The sequence below is a fragment of the Aulonocara stuartgranti genome (assembly GCF_965226115.1).
Source record: "Aulonocara stuartgranti genome assembly, chromosome: 12".
NCBI lineage: Eukaryota > Metazoa > Chordata > Actinopteri > Cichliformes > Cichlidae > Aulonocara > Aulonocara stuartgranti.
The window spans coordinates 3,450,001-3,464,724 of record NC_138948.1 but is presented as its reverse complement, the minus strand read 5'-3'; the positions used below and the strand labels follow the sequence as shown (position 1 = coordinate 3,464,724).

The following is a 14,724-nucleotide window of genomic DNA, read 5'->3' as shown; positions in this document are numbered from 1 at the left end:
AGAGTACGCCCACCTGGGCCAACTGTTACACCACCAAGACCCAGCAGTTCAGAGATAACAGGAAAAGGACTGTTTTCGATGTTTGGTGGACAAAGCCAACAAGCATCAGAAGCACAATTACCAGTTTCTAAACCACCTGAATCAGAAGGTTTCAAAGTTTCCTCTGTGTTTTCACTTGGTGGGAGTTCTGATAGTGACAAATCTAAAACTGGGTTTGGTCTTTTTGGGATGTCTTTCTTGGAGGAAACCAAACCCGAACAAGAAACAACTGCTTTTGTAAAGGAAGAGATTGTTTCAGAACTAGTCAAACCTCCAGACACAAAGGATAACTTGGAAGAAGGAAAGAATGACCACGTTGAGAAGATAAAAAGTGTCTCTCCAGAGCCTCTTTCTGTATCATCAGATAAGGAGGAAATTGCCTCAGAACAAGTGAAACCTCAAGGCACAAAGGATGACTCAGAACAAGAAAGGAGTGACTGTGTTGAGAACAAAAAAATTATATCCCCAGAGCTTCTTTCTACATCGTCAATTCGGATGGAATCTCAAATAGAACAGGCATGCCAAGATGTCAAAGACTCAACTGCAGACATCGATCAAAATGTTACGAAAATGTCTCTTCCCTCGACAGATCGAGATATAGAAAATAAAACCACAATACAACAGAAATTGCCCTTTGATGAAAACGCATCAGACACGGTTAAAGCTTCCACTGTGGACACTCATGTCACGACTTCTAAAGAGACACTTGTGGAGGCTGAAAAACAAGTTTGTCAGGCAGAGTCGGAAACGGAAAAAGAAAATAAAGAGATAAAAGACAGCGTAGATGTTGAGAGAAAATTTGCAGAATCAGAACTTGATAGCTTGAAAGACGAAAGTAAGTCCACAGGTGACGAAGCAGAGACAGCTGATATCAAAAGTCTTTCAGAGAAAAATGACACTATGCAAATGGCATTGCAAGTTTCTAGTGAGTCTACCGACAAGAACCCAAGTTCAAATAAAGTTGAAGATAAGGCTGTTACTAATGCAGAGCTAGCAATTTCAGAGATTGAAAAACCAAGTGAGGAGCTACTGAAGGTTGCTGATGAAGATGAAACTAGTGTTACAGATATAGAAAAAACATCTGAGGAGGCTTTGAAAGTTGCTGCAGAAAAAAAGACAGTAGTTGCAGATGTAGAAAAACTAACTGAAGAGCCTTTGAAAGTTGACAGCTTTGAACAAAAAGCTGTTCTGGAAATAGAAGAATCAACTGAGCACACTTCAGAAGATGCTAGTGAAGAAAATACAGTAAAGGCAGTTATAGAAAAATTAACTAGTGAGCTGGAAAAAGTTGCTGATGAACAAAAGGTAATGACAGATGAGGAAAAATCCACTGAACATACCAATGTAGTTGATTCTGTGGTACAAAAACCAGAAACCGTTACTGCAGAGTCTGTAGTTACTGCAGTTTCAGATTCTGAAAAAGCTGTCCAAGAAGACTCAAAAATCGCATCTAGTGAGACAATAAAAGAAATAACTGAGGCAGAATTAGAGCATGCTACTACAGAACCTGCAGAAAAGGTATCTGAAAGTTCACCTTTGGCAGGAGTGGCCTCTTCAACAAATGAAGAAAAAACCATTGGTACCAACTCAATTCCACCTCTTGCTCCTTCAACTCCTCCACCACAACAACAACCTAGGCCGGGTATGACCAGGCCTCTTGGTCCACAAGTCCAAAGAATGGGAGTACCAAGAATGGGTGGGCCGCGAATGGGAGCACCACGAATGAGTGGGCCAAGAATGGCTGGTCCAAGACAGCCAGGGCCACAAAAGCCACCTGAACCAGCTCCATTTTCTGGGTTTATGTCTATGTTCTCTGCCCCAAATACACAAAGTAAATCACCAACTGTTGGTGGATTTTTTTCAAGTTCAGCTGCCTCACTTTTTGGTTCATCACCTGCGCCTCGTCAGCCACCACCACAACCGCAACAGCAACAGCAACAACAGAAAAGCTCATTTTTTGGCCTTCCAAGTAGTATTGCTTCAGAATCTCTTACAAGTGACTTACTTGGTATGTTCAAAGGTCCCGAGACAACAAAACCTGAGGAAACTCAACAGTCTGGTACACAGTGTAGACCTGATGAGCTTTCTGCTAGTGTGACAGACTGTGCAATCACTGAAAAACCAGAGATACCTTTATCTGAAGATGGACATGTCAAGAGCACAGAATCTGAACTTCCTGAAAAAGGTTTGGTGGAGGAGACGGAACAAAAAGAAACGGAAGCAGAAGGAAATTCTCTCACTGAATCTATTATTCAAACTACTGAGAAACAATCAGGGGATGATGAACATGTAGAGCATTCAGAAGGGCCAGTTACTGCAGTGTCTGACAAAGCAGCACCACCCCCCACAGCTCCAGAAAACAAGGGCATCTTTGAAATTCCAGGTCTCACTGCCCCAAAATTAGGCTTTTTGTCTGTAGCTGCTGAAGGTACATCATCGATTGGATCCCTTTTCTCCACCTCAACATCTCCAGCCACTGCTTCAAAGGCACCTCAGACACAGCAAACTGATGGTGGTCTATTTTCTGGTTTTAAAAGCCTTTCAGCTGGTATTTTCCATGATGAAAAGTCAACTGGAAAGGAGGAAGCATCTGTTTCATCTGTGTTCGGCATGAAACTTACCTCAATGTTTGGTAACTCTGACTCTCCCAGACCTGAATCCACCCCTCCTGTGGTCAGCGTAGAGCCTCAGTCTGAAACTCCAAAACCTACTGAATTTGAGGATCCAGAACCTGATAAACCTTCCCCAGGTTCTGGAGAAACTGAAAGTGAAGATGGCAGTGATACAGAAGGACCAACAGAAACTTCAAAAACAGGAAGCTGTGACAGCTTAGCACAGTCACCTCTGTCTGGTGTTCCTTCGCACTCTGTTTCCCAAATAGAAAGTTTGGATACACCTCAGTTAATGGTCACCCCATGTGAGTTAGATAAGAGTGAAGTAAACGCACCTGATGTCGTGCATGCAGAACTGGAAATGGATCAACCAAAGGAACAGTTAACGAAGGAAGCTATGAAAAGGCTAGTGCAATGTACATGATAAATGGCATTCTTCATTTATCATGCTAGCATAGATAAATGTACAGCCCTTTTCCCGCTTTTCTTTTCCCATTTTCCCCCCTTTTCCCTAATTAGTTTTCATTAGGACACGCCAGTCCCATTCTCATTCTGCAACTCTTGTATGGCTCCATAGCCATACATGGAAACCAGTTACCAGATATCTGACATGATCGAGGCACAGGAAATGATAACATGTTTAGAAAGTGCTAACCATCAAGTGTAAATGTACTGCAGCTATTTTGTGCTTACACCACCTCAGTAATAGCTTTTGTGACAGTGATGGAAGCAAAATGAATGACGAAACCGGCGGCTCTTATTTATTACCTTTCCACTGGTGAGGTGGTTAAAAAGCCCCTCCTTCCTCTGTCCCCTGCAGTTCTCTGAATTATTTCCAAGCCTTAGCCAATTTGTTTATATGAATCAAACTGATAGATTTATCATGGCATTACAGCGTACACCGTAGAGGCAGGCTGGACTCTGGAATAAAAGGAGCAAGGAGAAGTGGTTTGGCCCACACCCAACAGAAAGTAAATCGTGCAAGTTAAAGCACAGAGCCAGGAGTCTCAGTCTTCCAGCCCCTGAGTCGATGACTTATGAGATTTATCAGTTTTATCCCTATTACTTAAACAGGTTAACTTTTTCTTTACTAACATGCCAACATTGCTTTAAACTTGCACATGCTCTTAAAAGTTGTGCACAATTTTTAACAAGTGGTGGTGTCAGAAAAGATAGCAACATGCAGAACAAGGAGAAGCAGACTGCAAAATTAGTAAAAATGACACATCAACCAAAAATGCACGAAGTTTCCAGTGATGGCAGATAGTCACATAGTCATGACCATCAACTTTGCAATCCTGGTGGAACCTCTCTTGACCTGACTATTACAGAAATGTATTTAATCAACTTATCTTCCTGAACCCTCTTAGTTTTCCTTGTTGTGTGTGATATTCTTTGTGATATGATAAAGAGTATCCTTTGACCCTTATATTCCCCTTTGATCCTTTAATGTTTCATTCCAAAATCATGTCTGCCATTGCAAACTGAACTTTTTTTTCAGTATTAAAGCAAATAAAATGTCCACAATCAATCAGTTCCTTACTACCATTTTGTAAATTGCAGATTTCCATATTGATTTTGGAATAAAACCTGGACATTTATACTATTTTTCTGTCTAAATCACCTCCGTATTCTAAATTGTGATGTTGCTGTCTACAGCCCTCCAGACAGCAGCCACTTTGATTCGTCAGGCAACCTCAGCCCAGTCAGCTCTCAGCTGAGCTCTGAGCCTGAAGAGCGCCGACATGTAGAGTCCTGCCACCCCAGTAAGCCTCGCCCTCCTCTCCAAAACCAGCCGTCCAACTGGAACAAGGAAGAAGAGGACGATGCTGAAAAGGACGTGCATGCACTGCCAGAGCCTGGTTCTAAGAAAGATTTAAAGGACTCTTCAGACATCCTTCCTAAACCAACCTTGGACAACTGCGATAACAAGAGACAGACAAATGGGTATGTGGGTCTTGCATTGTCATTTTTAAAAATATTCAAAGTAATTGAGCTGGTAATCCTAACCAAAATATCCATCACTGTACACAGCATTTAGTTTGTGAGATACCAGTTGGAATTATTGGCTTTTAGTAACAAAGTAGTGACGACAACCTACCCAATAAATACTTGTTGAAAAGATGACCTTTCCAGAGGCAAACCCAAACCCTTTACAGCTATGACTTTTCTAGATGTCCTTTCATCTTTCAGACAGCCAATATATCTGGCAACATTGTCTTCAATGAGTTTTGCTGGATGGGATTGCTGGATCTGTATTAAGACTACATAGTGTCCAAAACGATGCTCAAACTGGGCTAAATTGAGACCAGTTCAGCCAGAATAAAAACAGCCAAATTTTCAGGGATTATTTTTAAACTAAATATATGACTGGCTGACCAGATTTAGCCAAGAAGACATTTAATTTTATGTTGATTGATTTCGGTCTTGTCTATGTGTCCAAAAGCTGATCTCTTCTTGGTCCTCAGTCTCTTCGTAGATGGCCCTCCACCCTGCTCTCCGTCCAAAGTTCGCTGGCTGAAAGCCTACAACAAAGTGAGAGTGAAACTTCACGAGGTAGGAAGACTCTTTCTGCTGTCTCTTTACGCTGCTCTTACACACTCACTACAAAAACATATTGCATGCCTTGCATACATTTTAGAATCAGTTCATTGTATTTAGTAGCGGTTCAACCCTAGAGAGCACAAGAAATACAAAACAGCCAAATCCCAAACACAGATACAGACACATTGACATTTCCTGTTCCCCCCTCTCTCTCTCTCCACTTTCCTTCATGTAATGATGCTTTCTCTCCCTCTTTACTGCTCTGGGTTGGTTGAGTTTCAAGTCATGCCACAGCAATTTGCACCAATTTTGCGCTCCTTAAGGATTTCTGCTTTGATCTGGGAAACTCCTTTTCTTCACTGGCTTCTTCAAATCTAGCTATGACTTCTGCTGTTGCAGAAAGGTTTTAGTTCCAAGATATGGTACTGCAAGTTAAAAAGATTCATTATTATAGTACCAAACACCTGAGGGTGGTTTGCGGTCGACTGGGGTCTGAGTACTGCAAATGTCATTTCTGGCCTGTTTGTCATTTTGCCTCAAATCACTGTATGCTAAGAAGTACATTTTAGGCTGTGCAGAGACATAAACCCTGGAGAATATAACTGCAGCAATAAAATCTATTTTTGAATAAAGCAACTAATAGGGAATATAGTTTTGTACATATCAAATCAGACTTTAGACTAAGGACGACATTGTAGCCTCGTAATTTTTCTGCAAGTACACACACACACACACACACACACACACACACACACACACACACACACACACACACACACACACACAGAAAATATTTTTATCACAGGCATAGGCTTAATTAGTATGATATATTTCTAGTTTATGTTCACTATAAGAAATGCTTTAACTTGTGAAAATGAATGTATTGTAATTACATTTTCCTTGCATTTAATTTCTAACTAAGTGTCTTTTAGTTCTACTGCACATCGGGTGACTTTGTTAGATTAGTTAGAAAAGTTAGTTATTACCAGTGATTCTCATAATAACTCAGGTAAATTAAACATAAGTTGGAAACAGCTGTTGTCTAAACACTCTGAGCTTTTGCTTTGTAATATTCATATTGTTTTCACTTTGTGACCTAAAAGCATGTGAACACAGTGAATGTGGCTGCTTTACAATGACAATTTGACTATTTTTATTTATAGATTACATGAAAAATCAATGTAGTTAAAACATACATAGAAAACAACCTGCTTAGATTTAGAAAGCCCATGTTGCTCCGATGCATCCATCAGTGTATGAATGTGCGTGCATGGTAGATAGAAAGCACTTGCATAGAAAGGTGCTTGTATGAATGGGTCTGAATGGTTGAATGAGGCAAGTTATGGAAAGTGCTTTGAGTGCTCAGAGTAGAATCGCGCTATATAGGAACCAGTCTGTTTACCATTCACTTACCAGTTAATGAAGCCTGAAAATTTGATGAGCACCTGAAGTGATAATCATCTCAATTTGTTTGTGTTTGCATTCATGCTTTAAGCTGCTCTCTACGTCCTGCAACCTCTAGTATGTAATGAGAGAATCCGTGAGGCTGTGTGATCTTAATAAATTGGTTGATCGGGCAGCAAGACTAAATAAACGTTAACACAGTCCATATATCATTAAGTGCTCTACAATAGGAAGAGTGCAAAATATGAACAATGGTATCAGGAAATATGTGGCTGAGATGAAGATGTGTCCTACCCTACAGAAGGCTGTGGTCCATGGATATGCCCCCCTGCCCCAGCAACAAACCAGTCATACTGAACAATGTTACAGGCAGTGTAAGACTGCCCTTCAGACCCCTTCATGTTTGTCACACATATTCAGGGTTCTTTTCCATTTCTGGTGCTGGCAATACCAGTCAAGCTCCAAGGTGCTGGGCAGTGAACACAGGGCTAACTACATGACATCAGGCCCCCTTCTTGGACTACCTGTGCCACTACCAGTAGTGACACTGACCCTCAAAACTAGTGAAAAACAGACAGAAAAGATGAGAAGGGGAAAAATGTCCACCTGCAAAATCATTTCTGTTCTGGGAGTTGTCTCATCGTTGCCCCTCTACTGCTGGTGTTGTTAATTTAATAAAAACAGATCAACACTTCCCTCTGCTACTTGCTCAGATCAACGTCCCACAAATGTATTTGATTTGTTGTTATACTCTCAGACGTGTTAAAAAGTGTTCCTGTAATTTTTTTGACAGTATAGCAATCAGTCCATTGTCCCTCCTTTATACTAATGAATAAATGCATGTTCTATATACGTGTGGACTCTACAGCACAGTCTTAACCCTAACAGTTAGTTTGTGGTGTCCATAGTTTTGTCCCTAGATGGGAAATAAGTATCTACACTCATAAACAGTCACATCTGAGATCTGCTTTTGTGTTCATTGTTCTTTGGGTTATTTCACATTCTCATTTCTGATTTGTTTCTTGGGCCTCTTAAATGCCACAAGCTTAGTTCACTTTGGCTTAATGCGGGGGTGCGAGTGGGTTCACGGCCCCGTGCTGAGAGGAGAGCCCTTGAGCAAAACACAGAATCCCAGTTAACTTACTGACCTACCTGGCAGGAGGCTGACAGAAGTGAGAAGTTTCCATCAGGAGCCATTAAGTTTATGTTAAATTATCTCATCTCCCATCTGTGACTCTATCTCCTTAAACAATAAAGCTCATCAGCGCTCGTTCATGAATCAAATCTGTCTTTTGACGGCACTTCTTAGGAGGTAAATTTGGGACCTTACACAAAGTGGCTGCTTTGTTAAGTGAGTTCAGTGCGACATTGAACTATTACAACTACAGGTGCGTGTTTACTTGGAATTAGTGGTTCTAGTTGGCATTGAAAGTTAAAGAGCTATTGAAAATGTCAGAAAAAGAACAAGAAATGGTTCATGGTTCCATTTAGTTCTTCGTTTAGTGCCCCGCTGCATGAATTTCTCTTTGAACTGACATGTTTGTGGCTCACAGTCACCTCGAGTGCTTTCTATCTGAAGAAACCTTCAATTTGTCCTCATAGATTAGAGGTCCTTTGCCACTTTTGTAATATTTCTTTGAATCATGGGTTTGTTTTAGTCTTTCCCCCCCTTTTTTCCTCTCTTCACCTTCTTCTGATGCCAGCAGCAGACATTTTAGTCATAACTAGTTTTTAAATTCCATTGTTATGTTTCTTATCTTATGAATTTAGATTAATAACCCACCTAGTGCCAGTTTTAAACTAGATTCAGCTAGCATGGGAATGACACCCTACAATATTATATTAGGTTTAATGTGGAGGTTGTTACTGTCACAGGGTTTCAATGAGACATTATTGCAGAGGTTACTGAATAGGTTAAATTCAGTTTTATTCATATATATTCATACTCTTAGTTTGCAATAACATCAGTCAACTGTGGGTACTTTAGACTCTGAGGCAAAAACTTAAAAATATCACAGGGAGAAATCCAACAACACCTGACAATACTGGAGAGAACTAATTCCCTTTTAACATGAGGACACCTCCAACAGAGCCACATTCAGGGAGGGCAGCCATCTGTCTCCATGGCTGAAGTGAGGGAAACGCAAACAAAGTAACGAAGAAACAAACTAAATATGTGCACATTGGAGCAGGTCGCTGCAGAACAGGAGCCGGGAGACTCAGAAGGAGAGAGCACAGAGGCAAGGCACACACTACAGGAAAAAAGACAAGTTCATTTTAAATTAATATATTTGAACACACGGTTCTAAATGACCTGTGGGCTCTAAGGTTAAACTAACACATTCTCACTCCTGACGCTCGGTCAAGAATTCTTTCTCCACATATTTTAGCCTTATTGTGATTTTTCTGACTCTACACACTAACGTACTATTTTATTTTAGATAAAGGCAAAAAAGCCTTCTCAGACATATCTGTTACATGTCTTATGTCAGTGTTGACACCATCATTTCACTTTTGTCTGTGCCTGTTTCAGATGTGAAGAACTATTGAACCCTATCAGACTACCTTAGACACTGAAAAGCGTGGCGCTCAATGCATTTCAGAATGAAAGCTCACCAAGAGAATAGGTGAGCTTAGGCTGATTCCACAGGAAAGAATTCTAGTCGCTAAAGGTCCTGCCTTTCTTTCCACGTTTAGAAAGGAATCACAAATACACCTGAACTCTGAGAGGAACTTGGATAAAATGGTTGATGGGGTATTAAAGATATTAATGAACCTCTGTCATCTCGGCTTTTTGTATTTACTATAACATGAAGGATTTTAAAATCGATTTGGGATTGGCTGAAGGCTCTTCAGAGACCTAATAGAACCGAATTAGAATAGTCCAGCCTAAAGTTAACAATCCCTCAGTTGGATTAATATTTTTGTTCATAATTTTCTTCTTTCAGCATTTTAGAGATTTTAGGGCGGTTCCACGCATTTGTTTTTTTTCTGAGGTGCGACAAGTACTTAATCTATAAGTACACAAACAGTGTCAAAGCTCCAGTGGAAAAGCTTTGAAGGTATTAATATTCTCCTCCCTTTGTGAGATATATTTTTTGGGACCTGCTTTTCCAGTCGTCTGTTTCATTTGTGTTTGGTGCAAACAGAATAAAAGTTCTTAACCTCCTACTCCTTTGCTGCCTTTGCATGCCACTCCAGGACAGATCATAGAGAATAATTAGTTCATCCAGTCCCGAGCGGCTTATCAACAAGAGATCGTTTCTTTAAATGCCACCTTTGATCTTTTGCAAAACCGAGAGGAGAAAGCACATCAGATCCTTCACCTTTCGTGACCAATTACACAAGTATTGTGCTGCTAGTTGATGCTCATTAGCGTGTGTTCTTGGGAGTTCTGTTTGGAGATTAAATGTAGCTTCTAAATGTTCAGTTTTTAGCTAGAAATCCTGTTTGATATCGAAGAAAAGATTTGACGGCTGAACAAACTGCAATCAATTCTTTCACTGGTTATAGCAGCTAATAACTGTATCTCACTGTAAGGCAATATGTCAGAACACATCTATGATGTAATCTTATGCATCACAGATGTTGACCATCAAATCACCAGATATTATTGGAACTGTATTCTACATGACGAGAGGAGGAGCTGTCAGTTAGGATCATTGCTGTAAAAATACATATGTTGGTGGCACATCTCTATTCTGAGACCTCACCACTTTCACGTCCACACGTGGAAATCCAGAGGTGAGGGCATCAGTGGTACGACCCCAGAACAGACAGAGAAGACGTCAGTGACAAGAGATTTGACGTTGATTAAGTCAGAATAGGAAAGAAAAATGAGATGTTGGATGGAAATGGGATGCAAAGAGGCAGCATCAACTGTGCACAGAGCATCTTAGAAAATGAGAGTTGCCTCTGAATGCGTTGAAGGGTATTGGCTGAACCATCAGGTGCTAACGCTGAAAACAGAAATCTGCCAAAATTGTAGCCTTTTCCTAAACACTGCTAAGCTGCGTATATTTCCAGATGTAATTGCTGGTGTTAGTTCATTCGCCATGTCTCATTTTAGATACATTTACTTTATTATGTTACTCTTTGTAGTTGTGCATTGCTTGAATTTGGAGAGTACAGTGTTCCTAACTGATCGTGGGAAACTGTGCACATAGCAGAATTATGGCTGGCATTTTTCATGTTGACAGCTGCCACATTTTCTTCCGAGATGCTCTCAGTACTAAACACTTCTGTTTTCTGTCATGCACTCAAACAAAGAAGCCGGCAAAGAATTCATTTGTTATCAAATATTAATAATAAAATAGGACCCAGGTTGTGAAAATAAAGACTGCTAACCTTTGTTAGTGGAGTTGCACTCCATATTTTTACCTGCTTTGGTTCTTTGCCCCACAGTTTGGGAAATATTCAATGAAACCAACAATTTATCATCCATAAATATGTAATGGCTTCATAACACATGCAGTGGATCACTCCCTACTGACTGACTGTTGTTTGTCCCTTCTTTTCCACTGCAAAGCCCAGATAGTGACATGTCAAGGGGAAAGGTGGACATCTTTTTGACAGTTTTGACAAGTACACCATAAGGGTAGTAACAGTGCACTTCAGGTACTCATACTTATGTGTGTATGTACTGTCAGTTACAATGTTGTTATTTAAAGTGGACTTATTGTGGTTTTTTCATTTTCTGTCATAGTTAGGCGACCATCATCAATTTAAATAAGTACGTCAGTGTATGAAAAAGTCAATGCTGCAAATATTGGGATCCTGGTTTTTCTCTTTGTAAACTCTTATTATGGTGATTTCAGGTACGCAGCTCTGGCAGGTAGGCCTCACCGACCTGCTGTTCAAGCCTTATGTTTACAAGGGGCAGCCAATCAGAAGGGAGTTAGAAGAATAAAAAGTATAATACATCCTTTTAAATTCAGTTTGTAAAGCTGACTTTTCCAACAACACTTACTCCACCCATCCATCTTCATCAGGAAGCAACTTATCCACACTGATGTAAAACTTAATTGAGATATAGTTATATATTATAGTCATTTATTATCATTTGTACTTAGTGTGTGTAGTCTCAGATTAGAAATCTGTATCTCTGAAGATATCTGCAGGACACTGGACAGCAGTTATGCCATTAAGGACAAAAATAGTATTTTATCACTCTCGCAAGCATTGTAGCATGGCAACAATGTCGCATTTCTATGGAAACACAACCTTCCAACACTTGTTTATGATTAGGATGAATTTCTGCATGATGAAATAAATCAAGTTGAGCTTTTTTCAGCTCTTTGTTGACTTTATGACTCACGCCGGAACACAAACTGTCCATTAAAATTGTTAATCTGATTTTATTGATGATCTGGGAAAAATATGATCACAAGCGGATGTTTTCAACAGCATTATGCTGCACTCAGTACGTAATGAGTAGGGACAACATGCAAGATTAATATTCGGTTCTTTTTCTACAGAATCAAGTCGCCAGACAGCCAGCAGTATGTGCTGCAGCTCTGTATGTCAGAGAATCTCTAGTGTCAGATGCATCGACTGTAAATGCTTTTGCTGCATCGGTTTTGTTATGTATATTTTATTTCTGTCCAGGAAAATTTGATCATAAAGTCTTCATTTTTTTTGTAACAACTAGTAAACAAGAACCCAGGTTTGAGTAAAAGCTAAAACCAGCAGACTTGCAGGGAAAACATAAAGCCGGAACAAAGGCTTTTTCTCATTATGTCACACGTCCTCTTGCCGTTGACCTTGAAATCAATTTCATTGCACCATCTTGAAGAATGTTTCAATTTTTAAAATGCATCCAGAGGAGAGGGGACCAAGGAGAGAGGAGGTTTGCCAGGAGTGCTGTGGTCGAGGTTTAACAAGGGTTTTTATCCTCGACGTAAAAATGTGACCTGCTGTACAGTTGAATGATACAATCCACGACAGGGAGGAGGCGCCACAAATATGTGTTAATAAATTGTTTATGTGATAAAATTAAGCTGTAGGCAGTAACAAAGCAGAGGGCAGATGATGCTGCTTTATGTTTAACCACTTTAAAACAATCTGACACAGACTTTCATCAATATGCAAAAAACTGATATAAAATATCAATATTTGTGGATGCAGATGCATAATGCAATATATATCTAGATATATATATATATATATATATATATATATATATATATATATATATATATATCTAGATCTAGATATATATATATATATATATATATATATATATATATATATATCTAGATCTAGATATATATATATATATATATATATATATATATCTATATCTATATATATATATATATATATATATATAAAAAAAACACCCAGCACGCCCCTGCGGGCAGTTTATCCTTCAAGCTCGGGTCCTCTACCAGAGGCCTGGGAGCTTGAGGGTCCTGCGCAGTATCTTAGCTGTTCCCAGGACTGCGCTCTTCTGGACAGAGATCTCCGATGTTGTTCCCGGGATCTGCTGGAGCCACTCGCCTAGCTTGGGAGTCACCGCACCTAGTGCTCCGATTACCACGGGGACCACCGTTACCTTCACCCTCCACATCCTCTCGAGCTCTTCTCTGAGCCCTTGGTATTTCTCCAGCTTCTCGTGTTCCTTCTTCCTGATATTGCTGTCATTCGGAACCGCTACATCGATCACTACGGCCGTCTTCTTCTGTTTGTCTACCACCACTATGTCCGGTTGGTTAGCCACCACCATTTTGTCCGTCTGTATCTGGAAGTCCCACAGGATCTTAGCTCGGTCATTCTCCACCACCCTTGGGGGCATCTCCCATTTTGACCTCGGAACTTCTAGGTTATACTCGGCACAGATGTTCCTGTACACTATGCCGGCCACTTGGTTATGGCGTTCCATGTATGCCTTGCCTGCTAGCATCTTGCACCCTGCTGTTATGTGCTGGATTGTCTCTGGGGCATCTTTACACAGCCTGCACCTGGGGTCTTGCCTGGTGTGATAGACCCCAGCCTCTATGGATCTTGTGCTCAGAGCTTGTTCTTGTGCTGCCATGATTAGTGCCTCTGTGCTGTCTTTCAGTCCAGCTTTGTCCAGCCACTGGTAGGATTTCTGGATATCAGCCACCTCCTCTATCTGCCGGTGGTACATACCGTGCAGGGGCCTGTCCTTCCATGCTGGTTCCTCGTCTCCCTCCTCTTTCTTGGGTTTCTGCTGCCTGAGGTATTCACTGAGCACTCGGTCAGTTGGGGCCATCTTCCCAATGTATTCTTGGATGTTCGTTGTCTCATCCTGGACTGTGGTGCTGACACTCACCAGTCCCCGGCCCCCTTCCTTCCGCTTAGCGTACAGCCTCAGGGTGCTGGACTTGGGGTGAAACCCTCCATGCATGGTAAGGAGCTTTCTTGTCTTTATGTCAGTGGCTTCTATCTCCTCCTTTGGCCAGCCTATTACCCCAGCAGGGTACCTGATCACGGGCAGGGCGTACGTGTTGATGGCCCGGATCTTGTTCTTACCATTCAGCTGACTCCTCAGGACTTGCCTGACCCTCTGCAGGTACTTGGTGGTTGCAGCTTTTCTAGCGGCCTCTTCATGGTTCCCATTCGCCTGCGGGATCCCCAAGTACTTGTAACTGTCCTCTATGTCTGCAATGTTGCCTTCTGGTAGTTCAATCCCCTCAGTTCTGACTACCTTCCCTCTCTTTGTTACCATCCGACTACACTTCTCCAGTCCGAACGACATTCCAATGTCATTGCTGTATAGCCTGGTAGTGTGGATCAGTGAATCGATGTCTCGTTCACTCTTGGCATACAGCTTGATGTCATCCATGTACAGGAGGTGGCTGACAACTGCTCCGTTCCGTAGTCGGTATCCGTAGCCAGTCTTGTTAATGATCTCACTGAGGGGGTTCAGGCCTATGCAGAACAGCAGTGGGGACAGAGCATCTCCTTGGTAGATCCCGCACTTGATGGTGACTTGTGCTATGGGCTTGGAGTTGGCCTCTAGTGTTGTACGCCACATCCCCATTGAGTTCCTGATGAAGGCTCTTAGGGTCCCATTGATCTTGTACAATTCTAGGCATTCCAGTATCCAGCTGTGGGGCATTGAGTCATAGGCCTTCTTGTAATCAATCCAGGCAGTGCA

At 41.2% G+C, this 14,724-nt stretch overlaps 1 protein-coding gene across 1 annotated transcript in view; it reads left to right on the top strand.

Moving 5' to 3' along the window:
• Positions 1 to 14,724, top strand: part of LOC309719560 (protein unc-13 homolog B-like) — a 189,137-nt gene that overhangs the window by 66,437 nt on the left and 107,976 nt on the right. Inside the window, exons 9-10 of the mRNA XM_082555718.1 lie at positions 4,311 to 4,598; positions 5,120 to 5,207. Of these exons, the coding sequence (XP_082411844.1) occupies positions 4,311 to 4,598; positions 5,120 to 5,207 (376 nt within the window). The remainder of the gene's footprint in view (positions 1 to 4,310; positions 4,599 to 5,119; positions 5,208 to 14,724) is intronic.